The sequence below is a fragment of the Anopheles funestus genome, chromosome 2RL, assembly GCF_943734845.2.
Source record: "Anopheles funestus chromosome 2RL, idAnoFuneDA-416_04, whole genome shotgun sequence".
NCBI classification, from domain to species: Eukaryota; Metazoa; Arthropoda; class Insecta; order Diptera; family Culicidae; genus Anopheles; species Anopheles funestus.
In genome coordinates this window covers 64539368-64563450 of record NC_064598.1, presented here as the reverse complement: position 1 = coordinate 64563450, position 24083 = coordinate 64539368, and the positions used below count along the sequence as shown (strand labels likewise).

Genomic DNA, 24083 nt, shown 5'->3' with positions numbered 1-24083 from the left:
ACCCACCAGCAGCACCCCACTTTGGCGGGTCATGGGAGCGACTGATCCAATCAGTGAAGAAAACGCTTTCGTCCTTCAATCTACCCCATCACCCTACAGATGAGCTGCTCCGGGCTAGGTTGAGTGAAGTCGAGTTGATAGTGAATTCGCGGCCACTGACGGATGTTCCGGTTGAGGACGAGGCCGATCCACCACTAACGCCTAATCACTTTATTTTAGGAAGTTCAAACGGAAGCAAGCCACCGATACCGTTCGATGATTCCATCCCATCTGTACGTAGGTCCTGGAAGTCAGCACAGCAGTTTGCAGATATGTTTTGGAAACGATGGGTGAACGAGTACCTACCGACGTTGACGAGACGAACAAAGTGGTTTCAGCCGACAAAACCGCTGGAGGAGGGCGACCTGGTGCTGATCGCAGACGGGAACAATCCTAGAAACTGCTGGCCAAGGGGACGGATTGTCAAAGTGTGTCGTACTATCGACAATCAGGTGCGTCGCGTGACGGTACAAACGTTAAGTGGTTTATTGGAGAGGCCAGCGGTGAATATCGCACTATTGGACGTCGGCACAACGAAGGTAGGCCACTAAAGTGGCATACCGGTGGGGAGAATGTTACGATGTAACCGTGCCGACGAACCGCATGGTAACGGTTATAGCAGAACAATGGTAGGGAAATATAAACAAACCTGACAGGATAGGGTAGGATGTAGGCACCTTGGCTGTCAAAGTGACAAATAGGAATTTCGAACATGATCGAAAGGGCAATGATCGGAGCGAAGCGAGAGCGCAACGGCCATCGCGGGAAAAAAAGGGATATAAGGAGCGTGCGTAGGGCAAACGGCCTCTGCGCATTATAAACCGTCCAAGTACCGCGTTTTTAAAAACCCCGCCACCGAGTAAAATAAAAGTGTTATACGAATTATAACATATTGATTGTTGCGTCGTTATTTAAACGGTAAATCACGGGCGTAGAGAGTTGCGTTTGCAACATTTTTTTAAAAACGCGATTGTTACGTTATTACAACGCGTAGTTACATTATTACAACGCGTAGTTTATCGCGATTCATAACTCGTTACGTCGTGAGTGTAAGTGAAGTGAAGCTTGCAGAATGTCCCGTACACCGATCCCGAATCAAGGAGCGCCTATTTGCGAAGGGCTGGAGCTGCTTCCCCCCTCCGTCAGTAGGCCAAGCAGCATCCGTGGATCCGGCAGGAACAGCACAGATCCGTTGGCCAATTCAACGATCAGGCCTACGGAAGCTGGACGGGCATCATCGAGGCCATCCTCGAGGGCATCATCTACGCGAAATGAGACACTGAACGAGTTAGTAAGGAGAGCTCGCGAAGCCAAGCGCGAGCTACAAGCGATCGAACGTGAAATTGCGGAAGTTGTGGTGGATACAACTTCGTCGATTGCTGAAAAGGAAGACGAAATTGATCAGTGGCTACGTGATACGGACCGTATAGGTGAAACTGATCAAAGGCAACCAGTGGTTCGTGCCCAAGCCACCGCCAAAAGGCCGGTACAACCGCAGAGTAGTTTCCTCCCGCCTTACGTTATCGATGTGCCGCCAAGGAATACGCCAGTAAGGAACCCCGCAGCACGATCTACGGCGATCGAGGAGGAAATGGAGAGGATAGACAAGCAGTGCGAACAACAGCTGCTTGAAGAGAGATTGCTCGCAATTGAACGATGTGAGCAACGCCGTATGGCCGAAAAGAAACGGCTGCTGGAAGAATCTATACGTCCGACTACAAGCAGTCCAAAGCCGCGTGTTGAACCATATAGACCGGCCGTTAGTTTTGTGCCTGTTAAGCCGGCAGAAACTACTCAACAATCGGCATATAACCATACGACTAGTTTTCCGACGTTTAGTCAGTGCCAGATCTCGGCGAGAAAGTGCACGAGCAAAGAGCTTCCAGCATTCAGTGGCAACCCGAAGGAGTGGATGGCTTTCATATCGTATTACGAGCACTCCACTGCGATATGCGGCTATACCAACGGAGAGAACATGCTGCGGCTACAAGCGTGTTTGAAAGGGAAGGCGCGTGAAGCAGTTGCTAGCTGTTTGCTGTATCCTGACAGCGTTCCGGAGGCCATCGAGATCCTGAAGGAGTGTTATGGACGTCCTGAACTAGTGGTGAACACGCTGATGGCCAACATAAGACGCACGCCGCCTATAAAGGACGACAGCTTCGACACGTTGGTGGATTATGGTGTGGCTGTGCGGAATTTCTGCGCATCTATTACGGGTTCCGGACTGCACAACTACTTTGATGGAGGACCGCTGTTAGAGGAGCTCGTGGACAAGCTGCCGCCGTACGTGAGGCTGAACTGGTATTACTACCAAAACGGTCATACGCACGTCACTTTGGCGACATTCAACGAATGGACGAAGGAGCTAGTGCGCGCTGCCAGCAGAGGGGTCAAGCATACTAGCGGTCGTAAGGATGTAAAAACTGACACTAGCCATCGTCAGCACGACCGTAAGTACGCTCACCAAAACGTCCATTCCACAGGTCCAGTAATAAAACCAGCAGCCAAACCAACAGTGGCTGAGTGTGATACTAAGCGTTGCGATGGATGTCAGGAGAGTGGCCATGAATTGTCCGATTGCAGTAAACTCCAGAGCATGAGTGTCAGTTCTCGTTGGACACTCATTAAGCGTGAAGGTATTTGCAGGACGTGTCTTCGCAAACATCAAGGTTCTTGCACGGTTGACACGTTATGTGGAGTAAGTGGATGCGAACGTCGGCATCATCGATTGCTGCACTCAGCGAACAGCAACCAGTTCCATCCTGGCGCCCGACAGGAAGCAGGTCGGGTTAATACTAACTGCAACGTGCACGCTGCTGCATCCGGAGGTGTGATGCTGAAGTATGTTCCGGTTACGCTTCACGGTAATGGTACGAAGGTTGACACCATCGCACTTCTCGACGACGGATCCTCGGCCACTTTCATGGAGCATGATCTGCTCAGAGAGCTGGGGATTAGTGGCAAACCTCGCCCTTTGTGTATATCGTGGACCGGGAACCAGACCAGAGTCGAGGACGAGTCAGTGGAATTATCCGTGAAGATATCCGGCACCGGGGCATCCAATGTGTACGACATGCCTGCGGTACATACTGTTCGTACTCTCGGGCTGAGTAAGCAGTCATTGATACCGGCGCAGTTAGCAGCCAAATATAAGCATCTGATGGGACTGCCGTTACCGTCATTTAAAAATGCTGCAGCAAGAGTGCTCATTGGTGTAGACCACTATTTCCTGTCCCAAACGTTAAAAACCGTCGAGAGAGGGGCAGATGAGCCAGCAGCATCGAAGACCCGACTTGGTTGGGTAGTATATGGACCATGCAAAACTTCGACAGACACGGCAGATACCGTTAAAGACATGAACGTGCATATTTGTCCCTGCAATAAAGAAAGGGATGATGAAATGGATCGAGCGTTAAGGAGATACTTCTCTTTTGAGTCGTTGGGAGTGTATCATCCTGCTAAGTCCTTACGCTCCGATGATGAAGAACGCGCGCTCAACATTCTTACTTCCACCGTGCGGCTACTAGACAGACGCTATGAAGCAGGTCTCCTGTGGAAATTTGAATCTACCAAGCTGCCAGATAGCCGTGCAATGGCGTTGAAGCGTCATGACTGCTTGGAACGAAAGTTACGCCGCGACCCAGTGCTAGCTCAAGCAATGCACACAAAAATCCAGGAGTACGAACAGAGCGGGTATATAAGAAAACTCTCCCAGACTGAGCAAAGCATCAAAGAGCCACATGATTGGTATTTACCGATCTTTCCCGTCATCAATCCGAACAAGCCGGGAAAAGTTCGAATTGTGTTTGATGCTGCGGCTAAAGTAAATGGAATCAGTCTAAACTCTGTTCTACTTACAGGACCGGACCAGCTCGTAGGACTACTGACTGTCCTTTATAAATTCCGCGAGTATAAGGTTGCAGTGACCGGGGACATACGCGAAATGTTTTTTCAAGTTCGCATGAACAAGCGCGACCAACGTAGCCAAATGTTTTTCTGGAACGACGGGAAAATTGGCAGCACACCACAAGCATATGTACTATGTGTGATGACATTTGGAGCCGCATGTTCGCCCAGCACTGCCCATTATGTAAAAAATACCAATGCTGATCGGTTTCTTGACGGATATCCACGGGCAGTCGAGTGCATTAAATATGAGCACTATGTGGATGACATGCTCGCCAGCATAGAAACCGAGGAAGAAGCCATTAAATTAGCACGTGATGTCCGTTTCGTTCACTCACAGGGCGGATTTGAAATCCGTAATTGGCTATCCAATTCAGCAAGAGTGAAGACCACGATGAACGGCACTGATTCGGAAAGCAACAACGTACCCATCGAAATGGAAATGGCCACAGAAAAGGTGCTTGGCATGTGGTGGAACACGGAGACGGATGTGTTCACCTTTAAAATCTCCAAACGATACGATCCGCAACTGATATTCGACGGTAGAGCACCTACAAAGAGAGAGATATTACGCCTTTTAATGTCAATTTATGATCCCATGGGTTTAATCGGTCACCTGTTAATGTACCTGAAAATCCTACTTCAAGAGGTCTGGCGTACTAAGATCATGTGGGACGAAGAAATCGTTGGTATCTTGCTTGAGAAGTGGCACGTGTGGTTATCCGTTCTACCCAGCATACAAGAAGTGAGCATTCCCAGATGTTACCGACAAACCACGACGGCCAAAGGCACGACAGTAGAACTACACGTCTTTTGTGATGCGAGCGAAAACGGAATGGCTGCTGTCGCCTATTTTAGGTTTGAAGGAAGTGGGTTGATAGAGTGTGCATTGGTGGGCTCGAAGACAAAGGTCGCTCCGTTGACGTTTACGTCCATACCACGGTTGGAGCTACAGGCTGCAGTACTAGGGGCACGCTTAGCAAACACGATTAAAAATTCGCATCGTCTACATATCACACGTGAAGTATTTTGGACTGATTCGAAGACGGTCATGTGCTGGATCAATTCGGACCATCGCAGATACAGTCAGTTTGTCGCCGTACGTATAAGCGAGATTGTAGAAACGACAAATGCAGCTAACTGGAATTGGATATCCACCAAGACCAATGTAGCCGACGAGGGCACTAAGTGGCAAAAACTACCCGACCTTAATCCAGGCAGCAGATGGTTCCGCGGACCCGATTTCCTCTGGAAACCAACCAACCTGTGGCCGAATACTAAGATGGAATCGAGTGAGACGGATGAAGAAGTGCGCCACCAGTTGCTTCATCACACACTAGACTCACCGCTGATAGATTTCACTCGATTTTCTAAGTGGAAGAGACTGCAGAGGACAGTTGCGTACGTTTACCGTTTTATGCGTAACTGTCAAGCAAGAACATCGAAGGGGGCCAAGCAAACTGGAGCGTTGGCGCAAGAAGAATTGGAGTTTGCGGAATATGCAATATACCGACAAATTCAAAACGAAGAATATGCGGATGATCTTCGGCGACTAAGCGATGGTGAGCTACAAAAGCATCCGTGGAAGCAGCCTATCAAAAAATCGAGCACGTTATATAAACTGAGTCCGTTAGTCGACAAACACGGAATCCTTCGTATGAAGGGAAGGATCGACAAATGCGTGTGGGTTGGCGATGATACAAAAAGACCGATTATCATTCCAAATCGTCACTATGTAACCGGCCTGTTGATCAGCTGGTTTCACGAAAACTATCGGCATGCAAACCATCAAACGGCGATTAATGAAATTCGGTTAAAGTACCATATCCCACAACTGAAAGCCACATATAGACGAGTGTGCCGTAATTGTCAACACTGCAAGGTGCATCGTGCTATTCCACAGAATCCTGCGATGGGAAATCTACCATATCAGCGATTGGCCGCATTTCAACACCCTTTCTCCTACACCGGAATCGACTATTTCGGACCGATGATCGTCGCAGTGGGCCGAAGGACTGAAAAACGGTGGGGAGTCATTTTTACTTGCCTCACTACCAGAGGCATTCACATCGAGGTTGCGAACAGCCTTTCCACCGATTCTTGCATTTTCGCAATCCGCAATTTTACGGCCAGGAAGGGTATGCCGCTAGAATTTGTTAGTGATCGAGGCACTAACTTTGTCGGCGCATCGCGCGAGCTTAAGGAAGCGTGTGCGCTAATCGATTTGGAGCGGTTGATGGCTGAGTTTGTGCACCCTGGGACGAAATGGACGTTCAACCCACCAGCAGCACCCCACTTTGGCGGGTCATGGGAGCGACTGATCCAATCAGTGAAGAAAACGCTTTCGTCCTTCAATCTACCCCATCACCCTACAGATGAGCTGCTCCGGGCTAGGTTGAGTGAAGTCGAGTTGATAGTGAATTCGCGGCCACTGACGGATGTTCCGGTTGAGGACGAGGCCGATCCACCACTAACGCCTAATCACTTTATTTTAGGAAGTTCAAACGGAAGCAAGCCACCGATACCGTTCGATGATTCCATCCCATCTGTACGTAGGTCCTGGAAGTCAGCACAGCAGTTTGCAGATATGTTTTGGAAACGATGGGTGAACGAGTACCTACCGACGTTGACGAGACGAACAAAGTGGTTTCAGCCGACAAAACCGCTGGAGGAGGGCGACCTGGTGCTGATCGCAGACGGGAACAATCCTAGAAACTGCTGGCCAAGGGGACGGATTGTCAAAGTGTGTCGTACTATCGACAATCAGGTGCGTCGCGTGACGGTACAAACGTTAAGTGGTTTATTGGAGAGGCCAGCGGTGAATATCGCACTATTGGACGTCGGCACAACGAAGGTAGGCCACTAAAGTGGCATACCGGTGGGGAGAATGTTACGATGTAACCGTGCCGACGAACCGCATGGTAACGGTTATAGCAGAACAATGGTAGGGAAATATAAACAAACCTGACAGGATAGGGTAGGATGTAGGCACCTTGGCTGTCAAAGTGACAAATAGGAATTTCGAACATGATCGAAAGGGCAATGATCGGAGCGAAGCGAGAGCGCAACGGCCATCGCGGGAAAAAAAGGGATATAAGGAGCGTGCGTAGGGCAAACGGCCTCTGCGCATTATAAACCGTCCAAGTACCGCGTTTTTAAAAACCCCGCCACCGAGTAAAATAAAAGTGTTATACGAATTATAACATATTGATTGTTGCGTCGTTATTTAAACGGTAAATCACGGGCGTAGAGAGTTGCGTTTGCAACAGATAGGCTTAGTAAAAAAATGCGAAGAACGTGGCTTGACTACAGGCGGCACCAAAGAAGAATTAGCCACGCGTATCGTCAACTATGACGAACAGGCGGAAAGCCTGAATCAAACGGATCTGGCCTCTTATGCGGATGCGGAAGAGACGCAGCGACCGCCGCAGCCAGCCCAGCCGTATTCCTTTCGAGATATCGAAGAAGGAATCGAACCATTTACCGCCAGAACCAACCAAGATGTTAATCGGTGGCTAAAAAACTTTGATGACGTTAGTGCAATGGTCGGCTGGAACGCTGATCAAAAGCTAATAATGTGTCGCAAGAAAATGAGTGGTGTGGCTCGTAGTTTTCTAGGCACGTTGCCGAGCTTGACAACATACCAAAAATTGCGAAATGCTCTTTCCAACGAATTTGGACGAGCAGTGCGAGCAAGTGACGTACACAGAATCCTTTCGACGCGGCGAAAGAGAAAAAATGAAACGTCCTTAGAGTTCATCTACTCGATGCAAGAAGTGGCCCAACAAACAAGCTTAGATGAAGCCAGTTTGATCGAGTACATAGCGGATGGACTCACGGAAGACGAAAATCAGCGCGCATTGTTCTACGCAGCAGAAAATTTGGCAGCGCTCAAGGATAAGGTTCGGTTGTTTGAGCGTGCAACCAATAAGAAGACGGAGCCGAAAACCAACAATCGAAAGGACAGTAGGGTTCAGCGTGTTGTTGAAAGTACAAAGAAAAGGTTTTGTTATAACTGTGGTGACGTCGGTCACGAATCGCAACAGTGTCCCTCTAACAAAAGCGGTCCGAAGTGTTTCCAGTGTAGTAAGTTTGGTCATCGCGCGAAAGAGTGCAAGGCGACATCGTCCCCGCCCTCAAAAGTACCAAATAACACGCAGGCAAACAATGCATCCGGTTGTTTCAAGTGTGGTCGTATGGGACACATAGCGAAGAATTGCGAGAACATTAATACAGTAGAGTGCTCCGGCGTCCAAAGCGACATGGTAACAACACGTAAATTACCACTAAAATGTGTGTCTGTGTATGGTAAGGAGTGTCAAGCGCTGATAGACACAGGAAGTGAAGTTTCACTAATAAGAGACGATATTTTTGAGAAATTGCCTTCGAACGGCAAGATGTGGACAAATTCGGTGCGAACGTTGAGAGGATTGGGTGGACAACCACAAAACGGATTCAAAGAAACACAGATCCCTGTTGAGATAGAAGAACAATCGTATGACATTCGGTTTACTGTAGTTCCTTTGGAAGCGATTAGTGCACACATGATCATAGGAATGGACTTCTTAAATTCGGTTGAATTTAATATAAACAATAACGGTATTTCAATAACTCCGAAAACGCCCAATGGAGAGGGTCAGTGGATCTATAGCATTGATCAAGAAAACGATAAGTATCAGGTTCATCCAAAGTACCAGAAAGTGATAAAAGAAATGGTGGAAAAAATTCAGCGTAATACCGATAACCCTATGGGTAGTGAAAAACAAAACACAACAGAGACATGTCCAGTTATGTTAAAAATCACACCCATGGAACAAATAACACCTTTTAGACATCCACCAAGCAGATTATCCTTAGCGGAAGTAGAATCACTTGACAATCAAGTGGACGAGTGGTTGGGAAAAGGCATAGTACGACCCTCTACGTCGGATTTTGCCAGTCGCGTTGTTGTTGTTAAAAAGAAAGACGGTTCTAACCGCGTGTGCGTCGATTATAGGAAATTGAACTCGATGATATTAAAAGATGGGTTTCCTATACCAGTGGTGGATGATGTACTACAGAAGTTGCAAAAGGCACAATGGTTTACAGTGATGGACCTGGAAAACGGATTTTTCCATGTCCCGATAGAAGAAGCAAGTAAGAAGTACACGGCTTTTGCAACAAAAAGAGGGTTATATGAGTTTAACCGTGCGCCTTTCGGGTTGAGTAATTCACCCGCAGTGTTTATCCGATACGTAAACTATGTGTTTCGAGACTTAATCGCGGACAATGTACTTGATTTGTACATGGACGATATGGTTATCAGCGGAACAACAGCTGAAGAGTGTTTGATGAAAACCGAAAAAGTGTTGGAAAAAGCCGCTGATTACAAATTGGCCATTAAGTGGAAAAAGTGCCAGTTTATGCAGAGAGAAATCAATTTTCTGGGGCATAAAGTGAAAGATGGGAAGATATCGCCAGGTCTCGAAAAAATTAGTGCTGTGAAAAATTTTCGTATCCCGCAAAACGTAAAAGCTGTCCAAGCGTTCCTTGGATTAACGGGATTCTTTAGGAAATTTGTCAAAGACTATTCGAAAATAGCTCGCCCTCTCACAGATCTGTTGAAAAAGGATTCGCCTTTTCAAATGGCAACGCAGGAATTAGCAGCGTTCAAACGGTTGAAAGAAGAATTAGTAAAGGAACCAGTTCTAATGCTTTATCAACCAGGTGCAAAAACGGAACTGCATACTGACGCTTCGAAAGCTGGGTTTGGGGCTGTATTGCTTCAAGTTGTAGATGGAAAACTACATCCGGTTTATTTTTGGAGTAAAAAGACCAGCGAATCCGAGGCCAACAAACATAGTTATGTTCTCGAGGCGAAAGCAGTGTTTTTAGCAACAAAAAAGTTTCGCCAATATTTGTTAGGGGTGACGTTTAAATTAGTTACTGACTGTGCGGCATTTAAACAAACACTGAAAAAATCAGATGTTCCACAAGAAGTGTTACCGTGGGTAATGTACCTTCAAGATTATTCTTTCGAAGTGGAACATAGATCGGGAAAACAAATGCAACATGTGGATTGTTTGAGTCGGTACCCGGTAGATGTAATGGTCGTGACTAGTGAAGTAACTGCACGGATTAGGCTAAATCAACAGCAAGACGAAATGATTAGAGCGATATGTGAAATCCTAGAGACGAAGTCGTATGGGTCATTTAAAATGAAAGGTGGGCTCTTGTACAATGTGGTCGATGGACACGATGTGATAGTGGTTCCCCGTAATATGCATAAACAGATAATCGAGGAGGCCCATAATGATGGTCATTATGGTGCGCAGCGTACGATCCACAACATCAAACAAAAATTCTGGATACCGCATGTGGAACCGAAGGTGAAGCAACTAATCAGCAATTGCGTGAAGTGTATCCTGTACAACAAGAAGCTGGGTCGGCAGGAAGGCTACTTGAATCCTATTGATAAGGGAAACGCACCGCTACATACTCTTCATCTGGACCATGTCGGGCCTATGGACGCTACTTCCAAACTATACAGGTACTTACTAACGGTAGTCGACGGTTTTTCTAAATTTGTTTGGTTGTATCCCACCAGGACCACGAATACGGAAGAAGTGCTTCAAAAACTCCAGTCCTGGTCAGCAATTTTCGGTTACCCTACGCGAGTGATCACTGATAGAGGAACGGCGTTTACCGCCCGAGCGTTTGCCGAGTTTATCCAGAGCCAAAGCATCGAGCATGTTGTTACTACAACCGGCGTTCCACGAGGGAACGGACAGGCCGAACGTATTAACCGAACAGTGTTGGCAATTCTCAGCAAGCTATCGATGGAGGACCCCTCTAAGTGGTTCAAGGAAGTGAACAGAGTCCAACGTGCGATAAATGGACATTATCATGCTACGACGGGAAGGTCACCATTCGAACTGATGTTTGGGGTTAGAATGAAAAATACGACAGATGATTTGTTAAAGGGAATATTGGAAAAAGAATGGTATGATGAATACGAAAATGATAGGCAAGAGATAAGAAAAGATGCTAGAGATGCCATTGAACAAGCGCAAAAAAGATACAAGGAACAATTTGACAAGAAAAGAAAACCTGAACGAGGTTATAAAATAGGAGATCTAGTGGCAATCAGACGAACGCAGTTTGTGGCCGGGAGAAAGTTGGCCAGTGAATTTATAGGACCTTATGAAATTGTAAAGGTAAATCGTAACGGACGATACAATGTAAAGAAGGCAGCAAATTGTGAAGGCCCTACCATCACTTCGACAAGTGAAGATTGCATCAAATTGTGGGTGTATGCGTCGAACAATGAAATAGAATCTTCGGACGAAGAAGACGTTGAAATTAATTGAAATATTTAGAGCAGATAGGTAAATACTTCGAGGATCGAAGTACGCCAGGAAGGGCCGAATGTAAGAATTAGGTTTGACAGCCCTGTAAGGCTATCCATGACGAAAAAAACAGTATAAAAGGAGCTACGAATAGAACGGCAGTCAGTCTCCTTGTGAATTTCAAAACGAAATATCCTGAAATAAAGACTCGAATTTCCCCCCTTTTACATATATTAATAAAGAAACATAAGCAAACCAAAAATTTCTTATCAATATCCGATAAAAAATTGGAACCAAATATAGGAAAATGTTTTTTTTTTTTTTTTTGTTAACGGGGAGGGAACCTTCAAAAGGTACCCACCTCGAAGGGCGGCTTGCGGCTACAAACCAATCCCTCCGAGATGGGTTATGTGGGATTCATCGTGACGCTGAGCCCGTGAAGCGGACTCGGCAGCCGATGGGACCCTAACTAAACCACTCCTCGACCTGATCCGAACCCTGCCGATGCGCTTGATGTGCGTAGTACTCCATGCAGGAACGTTTGTGCGATGCACCCATCCTGTTGACGCGCTGCTGCTTTCCAATGCTGCTACTGCGTCGTCCGTCCTAGTTGTCTCAGCTGCTGCTGCTGCTTCGTGCCTTCCTTCCGCTGCTGCTGCTTGATTCCGCCCGTCCGTAGCCGCTACTTCCGGTGGGGTCTAGCTCCTGCTGCTGCTCTGGTTACTCGTTGCTGCTGCTGCTGCTGCTTCCGTTGTCGTCATCCTTTGGTGCGGTCACGGCGGTAGCTGTTGCTGTCCCGTTTGTTCCGTGTTCCGCCGTCGTTGTTGTCGTCTCCGTCTGGCCGTAGGTGGACTTTCCTCATTCCATCTCACTTGGAGGTTTCTGAAGATGGTCCTTGCGGCGGTCCGGACTGCTTCCCATGTGTTGCTGTTGGCACACATTTCCGCTGCAAGATTTTCTATCGTCAAGCGGGTGTGGCTCTGCTGCTGCATCTCGTGTTGGGTTCGAGCAAACCGTGGACAGTGGAACATTACGTGGTCGACATCTTCCACTTGGTGTTCACACACCGGGCAGTTTGGCGAGCCGACGAGGATGCCTTTTTCGACGAAGTAGCTCCGGAGAAACCCATGCCCTGTAAAGAGTTGAGAGAGATAAAAATCAATTTCTCCGTGCTTGCGATTTACCCAGGACATAATGTCCGGGATAATTCTCCTCGTCTTCATCCCCGGCGATCTCGGCTGCCCCGCTCCGGCTGTCCATTGTTGTTGCCAGCGTCCCATGGTCTCTTCCCTTTGCCGCTTTCGTATGTCTGGTCCTGGACTTCCCCTCGCTACCTTTTCGTCATGGCAGCGGATGTCCTCCTCTAGGAGGAGGACTAACGGGATTGTGCTTGCGACCACGCAAGCGGCATCGTAGGAGACCGTTTGGAAGGCACTGGCCACTCGAAGAACTCCTGTGCGGTGCGCCCTCTGAACCGTGGTCCGGTGAACGTCCTTCTGAAGAAGCGTCCGTCCCCACGATGGTGCCGCGTAACGGACAATGCTATTCCCAACGTTAACCAAGGGTCTCCTTCTGCTGCTTTTTGGGCCACACTTATTCGGCATCAGAGCGGTCAAGACATTCGTGATACGTGATGCCTTGCTGCAAACCTTCTCCAAATGCCGACCGTGGTGCTGTTTGCGGCAGAGCTCGACCCCCAGGTACTTGAGCGATTCCGTGGATACGATCGTGTGTCCCCCCGCACGTAGTTGACCTACCTGCGGGTTGTGATGAGTGCAGAAGATCATGTAGCCGGTCTTTTGATGGGCCAGCTTCAATCCCACTCCATCCATCCAACGCTCGATCATCTCCAGGTTCCTCGTAGCAAGGTTGCTGATTTCCTGCGGGTCCCTCCCGATAAGGGTGAACGCCACATCATCGGCAAACCCTAATATAGGAAAATGTTTACAAGAGTAATATGACCAGCAATCAAAAAAATCTTTACTATTATCTCATCCACCAAAAAGTCAATAGTTTAAACACATGAACATCAGAACTATGCACAGCAAATTTTTTAAGTTTGCTTCAGTAAGCTGAAAGCTGTCCAGTAATAGTTCGTTTTGCTGATTTTCAGCTATAATGTCACTCTTTTGCTGGACTTCAGTAAATCAATTTACTGGATACCTTCCAGTATTTAATTTTTTACTGCAGATCAGTAATTATATGTGACATATGTCACATTGCAATGAAATTCAGCTATTTTTACTGAAAAAGCAGCAATCCATCCATCTGCCAAAAGTTGCATGTTTACTCGTGTTCGGTGCACTGTGCAAGTTTTTAGCGTGAAATAAAGTAAATTGTGTTCCCACAAATTGGTGCCGACCCACAAATTATCTTCCTTTTGCTCAAAAACAGTGAAAACTTTAACCTGGAGGAGTTATCCTATGAGTAAATCTTCAGGTAAACAAGCTTAACACTTTGGCAGCGCGCTGTCACTTCTCGAACAAGACAAACCAGACAAAACCACAAGAACAAATCCAAGCAATCATATGGAGGTGCTCTGTCAACCTGTATAGAACAAACCAGACAAACTCGACATAGAACAAAACAGTTTGATTTTGTCTTGCATGTCTGTGTCACACCTTGAAATTCTCTATACCTTGTCAAATAGCACCGAAGCGGTTTGTGTGCTGGATTGCTTTGTTAATAATTTTTGTGGAACAGAGAATTTCAGATTTTTCGATGGTCGATGGAGTGACAGTTCTACACGACAATTGGCAGAGCGCTTTTCGAACAGTGTCGTGTTTGTCTGGTTTGTTTGGCTGTTCACAGCGCGCTGCCTTTGTTGACGGGTGGAGGGACATGTGCGTCCTCGCTTAGCCGAACTTTTCTGATTCGGGACGGACTTGTACGTCCTGAATGTTTTTAGTGTAATCTTTCCATGTGTGTGACAGATTTCAAATAACTAATAACATCATGCGGCGGGACACGCTATGCTCTCCAGCGCCGAAGACAACAAACGTATGCGGTGTTACCAACACGTTCTGGCTAAAAATCGCCCGTCAACAAGGTGTTAAATTTGTTGTGCCATCGAAAGAGGCATTCGTTCTTATCCAGAAAGATTGGAAAAACAACTATAGGGATTCGAAAGGAACTTCGACACAAGAAACAAAATGTGACTGTCACCATGATCGAAATGTTTCCCATTTCAACAGAATTTCAAGTATACCTGGTATGCATATATTTTTTAGTACAAACTATAAGGCTATTGTAATACGGATGTATTACGGAAGATATAACTTTTCGGAAGGAGGCTTTGGTAGCCTAATAACAAAGACGGAAGGTATAACGGAAGAACGGAAGACAAAACGGAAGAACGGAAGAACGGAAGATGTTGCTTGTACAACGATCCAATAACGAATATCTTTATTCAGCATGACAGTTGCGCAGCACACTGTCATGTCCAGTGGTCATAATTCACTCTGACATTTCGAAAGCTCTTCACAATGATACCGGTTGCGGACCTGACACTACAGTATATTACAGCTCGGCTATCCTGACTTAGGATTGACCTCAATTCTACTTGACTACATACCTAATCATATTTACGTATTAGTGGCCCACTTCCTAAGCTTATCAACTTCTAGAACGCCATCATAGGCCATTTGTGTATGTTGACATCCCTCAACATCTCTAACGACATAGCGGTCATGAGGAAGAATTTTGTGAATTATATAAGGGCCGCGAAACCTACAGTTAAGCTTTTTGTTGACACCGCTTGTGTCTGTATATTTGATAGCTACTAGATCTCCTACGTTGAATTTAGGAGCTGGCTTGTTCCTATCGGCTAAGTATTGCTCATTTCGATTTTGCGATATTTCGATATTTTCCTGTGCTTCGGAACGGAGACGATTAAGGTCTCGACTAACGTCTTCTGTTTTGGACTCAAGAAATTCACGCAATTCATCCAAGACCCAACCCCGCTGCTCGACCCCGAAGAGTAGAATGGACGGTAGGAAGCCCGTGGAACTATGGACCGTATTATTAAGAGCGTATTCGGCAGATCGTAAATGCGAACTCCAATCAGAGTAGTCGGTGAGCTCAGACAGTTTGCTTAGTATAGGACGGAGTACACGATTAACGCGTTCGACCTGACCATTCGCTTGGGGAGAGGCTGTAGCATTAAGTACATGGGAGATATTGTGAGACTCTAGAAATTCTTTAAAAAGATTCGAAGTAAAACACGTTGCTCGATCACTAATGATCCGTTTTGGTCGACTGTAGTATGTCATATACTGATTGAGTGCGTCACATACCTCGTTAGTGTTAGTTGTAGCAGTAGCATATAATTTCGTAAATTTAGTAAAAGAATCTATAATGACCAAAACATATTTCTTGCGAGACCCAGTACAGGGCAATGGACCCAGATGGTCCAAGTGTATAGTGTCAAAAGGCAGCGGTACTTTTGGGATGCTAAATAGGTTACGATTATTTATCCTAGAGGGGGCTGAATATACAATACATTTTATACAATTTTTAATAAAGTTCTCAATCTTAACTGTCATTTGAGGAAACCAATAATGCTGACGAATAGTGTGAAAGGTCTTAGTAGTTGCGAGATGACCAATCTTTTCATGGTTGTGTCGTATGACGTTATCTACCATTTCACGAGGTACATACAATTGGAGGGGATAGAGGGGAGACTGATGATAAACAAGACCATCTTGCAAGACGAATCCATTAACAGGACCGACTTCGAGTTTTCGTTTTAAAGAGTCAATGGAAGGATCTCTTGATTGAGCTACCTGAAGTTGAAAGTCAAGGTCTAATTCGCTAATTGCACCTACTGCTTCAGTTCGGCTTAATGCATCCACGTGAGCCATAGAAGTTCCGGAACGATAATGAATGGTGTAATCATAGTTTTCCAGAAAAAGAGACCATCGAGCAATTTTTGCAGATCCATTACGGTTCTTTAGGGTCTCGACCAATGAATTACAATCTGTGAATATCTTCAAAGGGAGCCCGTGAACGTAGGTATGGAATCTCTTAAGTGCATAGATAACGGAGAGCGTTTCTAGCTCATAACTATGCAGCTTCGCTTCTTCTTTCGAGGTTGTTTTCGAGAAATAGGCGATAGGATGAAGTTTCTTGTCGTCCTGCCTCTGCAACAATACTGCTCCAAATCCGAATGAGCTTGCATCACAGTGAAGTTCGGTTTCCCTTTTTGGGTTAAAAATGGCAAGTACAGGAGATTGAATGAGTCTCTCGCGGAGAGTTTCAAAAGCCTCACGACAATTAGCATCAAAGCTAAAGACGGCATCCTTCTGTAGTAACTGAGTAAGGGGTTTAGCAATGCAGGAAAAAGACGGAACAAAACGTCGAAAGTAAGAGAATAAACCCAAGCATCTTCTAAGTTGTTTCACATTTAAAGGCATTGGGTAGTTTCGTAAGGCTTTAATATGCCGGTCACTAGGTCGGATACCAGAGGCGCTCGCCTTATATCCTAGATAATCCAACTCCTCATGCGCAAACCTACACTTATCCACCCGTAGTTCTAGGCCAGACTGTTTGATTCTCCTCAGAACAGATTGGAGGGTTTCCAGGTGGGACTGAAGATCGGCGGAAGCAATAATTATATCGTCCAAGTAGACCACTAGTTTTTCATCATCAATAAATTCGCGGAAGATTGAATTAATGAAACGCTGGAATTCGGAAGGAGCGTTTTTAAGGCCAAAAGGCATTTTTGTATATTCGTACTGACCGTCAGGGGTAACAAAGGAAGTGTAAGGAATGGAAGATTCTTCCATCTGTACCTGATGGAATCCGCTTTTCAAATCCAACAAGCTGAAGAACTTTTTGTTACTGAGATGCTCTAAGCAAGTCTCGATCAACGGAAGAGGGTAGTTGTCCCTTACAGTAATCTTATTTAGCGGTCGATAGTCCACGCACATCCGTATCTCTCCACTCTTTTTCCTAACGAGCACCAGGGCAGACGCATAAGGGGAATTACTTGGTCTGATGACTTCCTCTTCGAGTAATTTGGATACGATTTCCTTAACTTGGTTCCGCTCTCCATAAGAGAGTCGACGGGGTTTAGTAAAAATAGGGGTCTGATGAGTGAGGTTGATCTTCATCTTATGATTTATTAACTGAGTGCATTGAATAGAATTGTCGAGATAATTTTCCTTAATGATTGATAGGACAATAGCGGAATGCCTGGAAGATAATGTGGGGCCAACATCAAGCTCAATTTCCGATTCATAAACGTCAATAGCAGAAATTTCATTGGTTGCTACATCTAGTGAATCCTGGTTCTGGGTTTCAATTTCCCCCCGAGGGGGCTGCGTAAGAGAGACGTAATTCTTAGAGTACGTAAGACTGACGTTAAACGAAGGGAGTATATCTCTACCTATAATTATTGGCCAGGCCATAGAGTTCTCGGGTAATATAATAAATGAATGATTGAGGATCACCTCCTTAAATTTTATACGGCACGTTACTTGACCACGAGTATAAAGTCGGGAGTTCCCAAGGCCACGAAATCGAGAAGGGGCTAACGGAGCCAGGAGTCCAACTGGCACTATGGATTCATTTATAAAACTTACAGAACTACCTGTATCAAATAGAGATTGTATTCCTTTTACTACCACAACCGGTTTTCCTAACTTAAGAAAAGAAACACTCACCTCTTGTAATTCATCTAATGCCAGAGTTTCATTATCATCAGCCGCAATACGAGCAATTGGATCCGGATGAGCAGCAGCATTCGCGACCTTCTTTGGGCAATTTTTGTAGTTATGCCCCATCTGGAAACACGTGAAGCATGCCCCCGGTGGTCGGTTGGGGCGAGAACAGGCACTCTTAAGATGTCCAAACTCCGAGCAGTTGTAACATCGAATGATGTTCTGCGTTGCTCCTCGATTGGTCGAAACAGGAACTTTCTCCGGAATTGAAGATGATGTCGTCGTCGGCTTGGGGACTCTTCTGGACCGAATGGTCTCGAATTTCTTAAGCATAGGCTTCAGATCTTCCAAGTTGTTTGCCATGAATCGCATCCCAGCAGTAAGAGATGGGCTATCCAGACCATCAAGGATAATGTTGATCAATTCAGGTTCCGGGATGGGGGCTCGGCTGGCAATACGTTGCATATCCAACACATAACGTAAGGCGGTCTCCTTTGGGGAGAGACGACGGGATCGTAATTGTCGAAGAACGGCTTCAACCGTGGGCGGCACACTCAAGGTTGAGATGAGTTCTTCCTTTAACTGTTCCAGCGTAAGGGCACGAGATGACTGGGCAACAATAGCCGCAGATCCTTTAAGCAACCGACGAGCATGAACGAATTTATCAGCATCCTTCACACGATGTAGGGAGAAAGTATAATCGAGGTCATCCAACCATTGGATGATACATCTGTCGTCGTCTCCCGTGAAGGGTTCGATTGTTTTATCGAGTTTTAAGTCAGCAATCGGTGGTGGAGCATATTCAGACTGGTGTTCCAAAGCCTGAATCTTACGGCGCAAATCCACTAACTCCAATTGTTGCTGCAATCTGCGAATTTCGTCATCGTAAGTAGCCTGGGTGCATTTGTTAGCCGGGTTACATTCTTTGGCTGCACTATCAACACGCTCCGCTTCGGTAGCGTCCAACATGGCAGCACCGCACTTTACGGGGGTAACACTTGAAGCGTCCAAAATGGCGACATCACGCTTCGCGAGTGTGGCACTCGAGGCGTCCAAAATGGCGGCATCGCGCTTCGCAAGTGTGGCACTCGAGGCGTCCAAAATGGCGGCATCGCGCTTCGCAAGTGTGGCACTCGAGGCGTCCAAAATGGCGGCATCGCGCTTCACGGGTGTAGCACTCGAAGCGTCCAAAATGGCGGACAGGCACGTGGTAGGAGCATCGGTCAAAGGCGCTTCGGAAGCTGGTTCCTCGTCTGGTATCGGTGTGGCGTCAATTCCCATAATTTCAGCAAACAATCTCCGGATCTGGGCAACGGTAGCGGAAGGGGGAACCGCAATCCCCGCATCCGACAGAACGCCCAACATTTCATCACGGCCAGGCATGATCTAAACCAAGATGACACAACGGCAGCACGGGGCGAATCCCACTTCTGAGATGTAATACGGATGTATTACGGAAGATATAACTTTTCGGAAGGAGGCTTTGGTAGCCTAATAACAAAGACGGAAGGTATAACGGAAGAACGGAAGACAAAACGGAAGAACGGAAGAACGGAAGATGTTGCTTGTACAACGATCCAATAACGAATATCTTTATTCAGCATGACAGTTGCGCAGCACACTGTCATGTCCAGTGGTCATAATTCACTCTGACATTTCGAAAGCTCTTCACAATGATACCGGTTGCGGACCTGACACTACAGTATATTACACTATCTACACATGAATCCGCGGACGCCGCGGTCCGCGGAAAACACGTATAACTTGTATACCAGTTGGGTCCGCTTGGCTGTCAAATTCCGCGGTGGGCTGTCAAACCTACCGCGGCACCGCGGAAACACAGTTTTGTTGAACATCAACAAATCTGCGGAACAGCAGGCGCGGCGGTAGGTTTGACAGCCCACCGCGGAATTTGACAGCCGAGCGGACCCAACTGGTATACAAGTTATACGTGTTTTCCGCGGACCGCGGCGTCCGCGGATTCATGTGTAGACAGCCTAATCTTCATTCTAATATTGTGTACATCACTCAGATCAATATGGATTTCGAACAGATGTTCCCAACTGCACTCAAGCACAACGGTGACGATTGGTTTGGATGAAAATTAAAGAGCCTTCAACTACCGTTATGGTGATACAAAATAAAAATAACAAAACAGAATACATTATGGATTTTTTATTATTTTATATTCAGTAATACGAAATGCTTTTTACTGAAAATTCATCAAACCAACTGTCATTATTTATATGCAAAACTTTACTGAATAATTTCAGTAAACGAGCTTTTTTTTCACTTACGACTTTACTGAAAGATGCAGTAAAATTACTTTTACTGAAACGATTACTGAACTTTCAGCTGAAAAAATTTCAGTAAAATTTTACTGAACTACGGTAAAAGAAATTTAGTGTGTGGACAAATGTCCAAACTGCAATGAAATCGAAACTTCGAAAAAAATGAGCTGGGAAGGTTTCTTATTTTCCAGAAGGCAATCAAAGGAATTATGAGCATATGGAATGTTTCATCAATTACATAAACAAACTAAACAAGAACTCGGAAATAGTTGTTAGCACGGAACCGTTAGCAATAGACTTCTAGCATAGACTTCTTAAGCATTTTTTTTGTAACTTATTTAACCATTTAACAAAATAAAATTGGAGCATTTTTCCCAAAAATAGCTATGTAATTGTTACTTTATAAATAACGGGGAAATTGATGCATCTATTGATGGAAGTTCAAATCAGTCTAGAAATGGCATGGCCGGCATTATCTTCGAGGTCGTTATGAAAAGAAAAGAGAGAGATGTTATCGCAAACCTTTGTTTCATGAAAATTTAAAGTATTTGATTGATTTTTGCACATGCCGACTGCATCCTTCTATTAATAGTTTCATTATGAAGGTATAATATTGCGAGTTCTTTTGAATTTAACAGTTCACCAGTCGTTGTCCTACATTTCACCGTTAAAGCAAATGCATGTTACTGCCGGTCAGAGCAAACAACTAAAACAAGAAAAAAACTTACTGTTTTGTTTGTATAGTACAAGAGCAACATGACACAGTGACTTTTATCACAGCAGTTAACCAGAAGTGAACGACCAACCAGAAGACTAGAAATGAACTTAAAGATGTCTTAACGATAGCAAATGGTTACAATAAAAGTAGGGTGCGCGATCCAGTTATGGCTATAACATGTGATCAAAATAGAGATTTTGCTGTTTTAAAAGTTATAAGTACGTAGGCGATATTATGCTCGATGCTTCAATATTTTTTGAAAAATTTAAAGTACTAGAAGTTGAAGAACTAGATCTAAATGAAATTTTTTAAATAATATATTAAGAATTGTTCAACTATAAAAATAATCGAGCAGAAACAAACCAATGAAAAAGAAATTAGAAAATGAAGAACAAATCTTGAACACTGCACTGTGACCTTTCTCTGTACCTAACAAGAAAAGGAACCAACTAGCATTGTGCTTTTCTCCCATATGTGAGGTGGTTCTTTCGTAGGTAATGTTGAAGTAACTTGCACCGTACCATGTTTCACCGTATCGGTCGCCTTTTTCAATGTGTTAAATTTATAAGATTACGGTCACATTGTCATTGGCGCAGTTGGGTTCCTTAGGTTTAAAGCGCTGCAACCTTCTTGCAAGCGTGTCTTATCTGGCAAGCAGAAAATTATCGTCTCAGAGTAAATTGCCAGCGTGTGTTAGATCAAGTGCAAAAATGGCAAGTAGTGTAGAGACTAAACTGTAGGAAGAAAATAAGTGTGAGGCAGCTGGAGGCTCCACAGCTTTCGTACAATATTATCTGTAGCGCAACTCTATGCCAGCACTTTTAACCTCGAACGAACGACAGAGTAGTTAATCGTGAAATACAATACCATGGTTCCAATGTACTCGCTAAAGAAAATCCTTCAGAATTCGTAGTAGTGCGGTATACAACTGGTATATTGATTAAAAGAATCAAAAATCTTCCCTAAGAGGAAGTAATGGAGAAAATTAAATTGCAACGAAGCGAGGAATGTGACTGGTGGAACATAATTCAACGTGTCGTTGAACGTTGAACTTAAAAAGAAATACTGCGATTCGAGATTATGTTTTGTTGTTAAAGTATTTCACTGCAAAAGTAGTTCTCTTTCGAAAGAACAGGCCACTACAGAACATACAAGCCAATCACAACTATCAATTGATTTTACACTTTAACATTCAGTTAAGTAGTTTGAAGAATTTTTAAGGGTATTTTTATTGTACAATGATGAAATTGGATCGGATTGAACTTTTGTTTTGTATTGTTATCATGAAAAGTTTCTTTATGAGTTATCTTATGTAATGATCATACGAGAGATTTCTATTAAATACAAACAACCTCAACACAAAAAATTTGGAAATTGATGTTCATCGACGGTACATCAGTAAAGTTTCAAAATATTGAAGCAAATAAAATGTATTGGAAGATAGATAGATCTTTCAGTTGAACTTACCATATATTAAGCATTCGTTTCATTGAAATTAATTCACAAACAATAGTATGCAGTTAACTTACGTTTTAAAAAAATAAAAAAAAAACATATAAATTTTAGAACATTAATTTCAACATCGTTCCAAACGTCTAGATGTTCTTCATTCTAAACTTTGGAACTCTGGAAAAAGAATCAATGATCATTTAGGCAGTAAAATATTTTATAAATGTTCATGAATATTTAAAAGACAAGATTTTTCGTTTATTTCACACCTCTCAAGTGATTCTAACTTTGAGGGCGAATGGGATCGAGAAAGGTGAAGAATTTTTCAATAATACAACGAACCCCATAAGTGGTAGGACTTACATTTCCATTATTCAAATTTGCACGTGCTCATCGTTAGTCGTTGGACAAGTCTACGGTGTAACAACGAGAAACACAGACATTCGTGACGATACTTGTACATTGTAGTCGGACGACCTTGCAGATCTTCTCCCCCACTGGATTTTTTAGTCAAAATATTAAAATTGTGCTGAACGACATCATTATGAAAATGATTTAAAGGTCAAATAAAACAGAATGCAGATTTCATGTTTCGCCGGTTTCGTGTCATTAACTTTCATTCGGACATGGGTAAAATATCGCGAATTGTTTAATGTAGGAAGATGAATTAAAGGCGTTTGTTTTGTTTCCGTGTGTTCATCTTAATAAACCCAAATTAAAGCACATTAAGAAAACGAAACGAAAGAGCAAAACATGTAAATTCTGTAAAAAAAAGATGGTACAAAATTTATAACTAGAATCCTGAAAATTAGATAAAACGAAACAAATATCATGTTTTTAAGCTTATTTTGAACAAAAGATATTATCTGTTATCATAAGATTTTACGATTTTACTACAGTAATATTATGTCAATAATTTGTTCGCAAATTATTCTCATTCACGATTTCATTTTTTAACTCAAACTTCAAATTGAAAACAAATTCAGCAACATATCTTCTTTCGAGCAATAAATGTAGATTGCATTGTATGCAATTCAGAAGAATTACCGTGGAGAGGTTTACATTCTTGTACACTTTAGATTTAACCGAAATGAAAAAGTATCAATCCATTATTTAAAATAAAATTAATTTGGAAAAGTAAAATTTTATAAAGTGAACAGGCCAAAATAAAACAAACTAACGTTATAGCCATTCATATGTGTACTAAAAACATGGTTCGGGTGTACAACCTCTCCCTCTTTCGAATTATTTTTTTTCCACAGATTCCGGTGCGATCTGTACGCAGGAAATGAAAGTTATTTGTTCGTATGAAGGTTAAATTCTCAATACGAATAGCGACCGAAACCGCAAAGTGGCCTCCTTGCTGTTAACGTAACGCCTACTGGTCGCATAAATATATCACCATTTGCGTATGCATGCTTGCCCGATTTCCCCATTACATGCACAGGGTCTTGTTTCCGTTCCGGGCGAGGGTTTCCGCCTCCGGTAGGTTAACGAGCCACGGGGAACAGGAGTTCTTAGGGATAGGGAGATAGAATGTATAGCAGCTAGGTTTACCAATGTTTTCTTTTCCGCTTACCTTTTATTCCAGAGTGTCCAGCGCATGACCAAATGAAGAGGAATTGCCAAGGAATTGCAATGGGTATGGGTAAAAATGTTTCAGTTTATATTAACAACATAAGAATTTTTT

The 24083-nt window shown here is 44.3% G+C and overlaps 1 protein-coding gene across 1 annotated transcript; it reads left to right on the top strand.

Annotated features, from left to right (window-relative positions):
- The first annotated feature begins 1111 nt into the window (after nt 1-1111).
- On the top strand, nt 1112-11565 carry LOC125774931 (uncharacterized). Its single transcript, XM_049445302.1, has 5 exons — nt 1112-2489; nt 4323-4487; nt 4593-5574; nt 6079-6799; nt 7215-11565. Exons 1-5 carry the CDS (start codon nt 1112-1114, stop codon nt 11292-11294), a joined length of 7326 nt encoding a protein of 2441 aa, XP_049301259.1. The 3' UTR covers nt 11295-11565.
- The last annotated feature ends 12518 nt before the right edge of the window (nt 11566-24083 follow it).

Coding starts and splice junctions, on each gene's coding strand:
- LOC125774931 (XM_049445302.1), top strand. CDS start 1,112: ATGTCCCGTACACCGATCCCGAATCAAGGAGCGCCTATTTGCGAAGGG. Junction 4,488..4,592: donor TCCGCAACTGATATTCGACG/GTAGAGCACCTA, acceptor TCCTACTTCAAG/AGGTCTGGCGTACTAAGATC. Junction 5,575..6,078: donor ACGTTATATAAACTGAGTCC/GTTAGTCGACAA, acceptor TTTTACGGCCAG/GAAGGGTATGCCGCTAGAAT.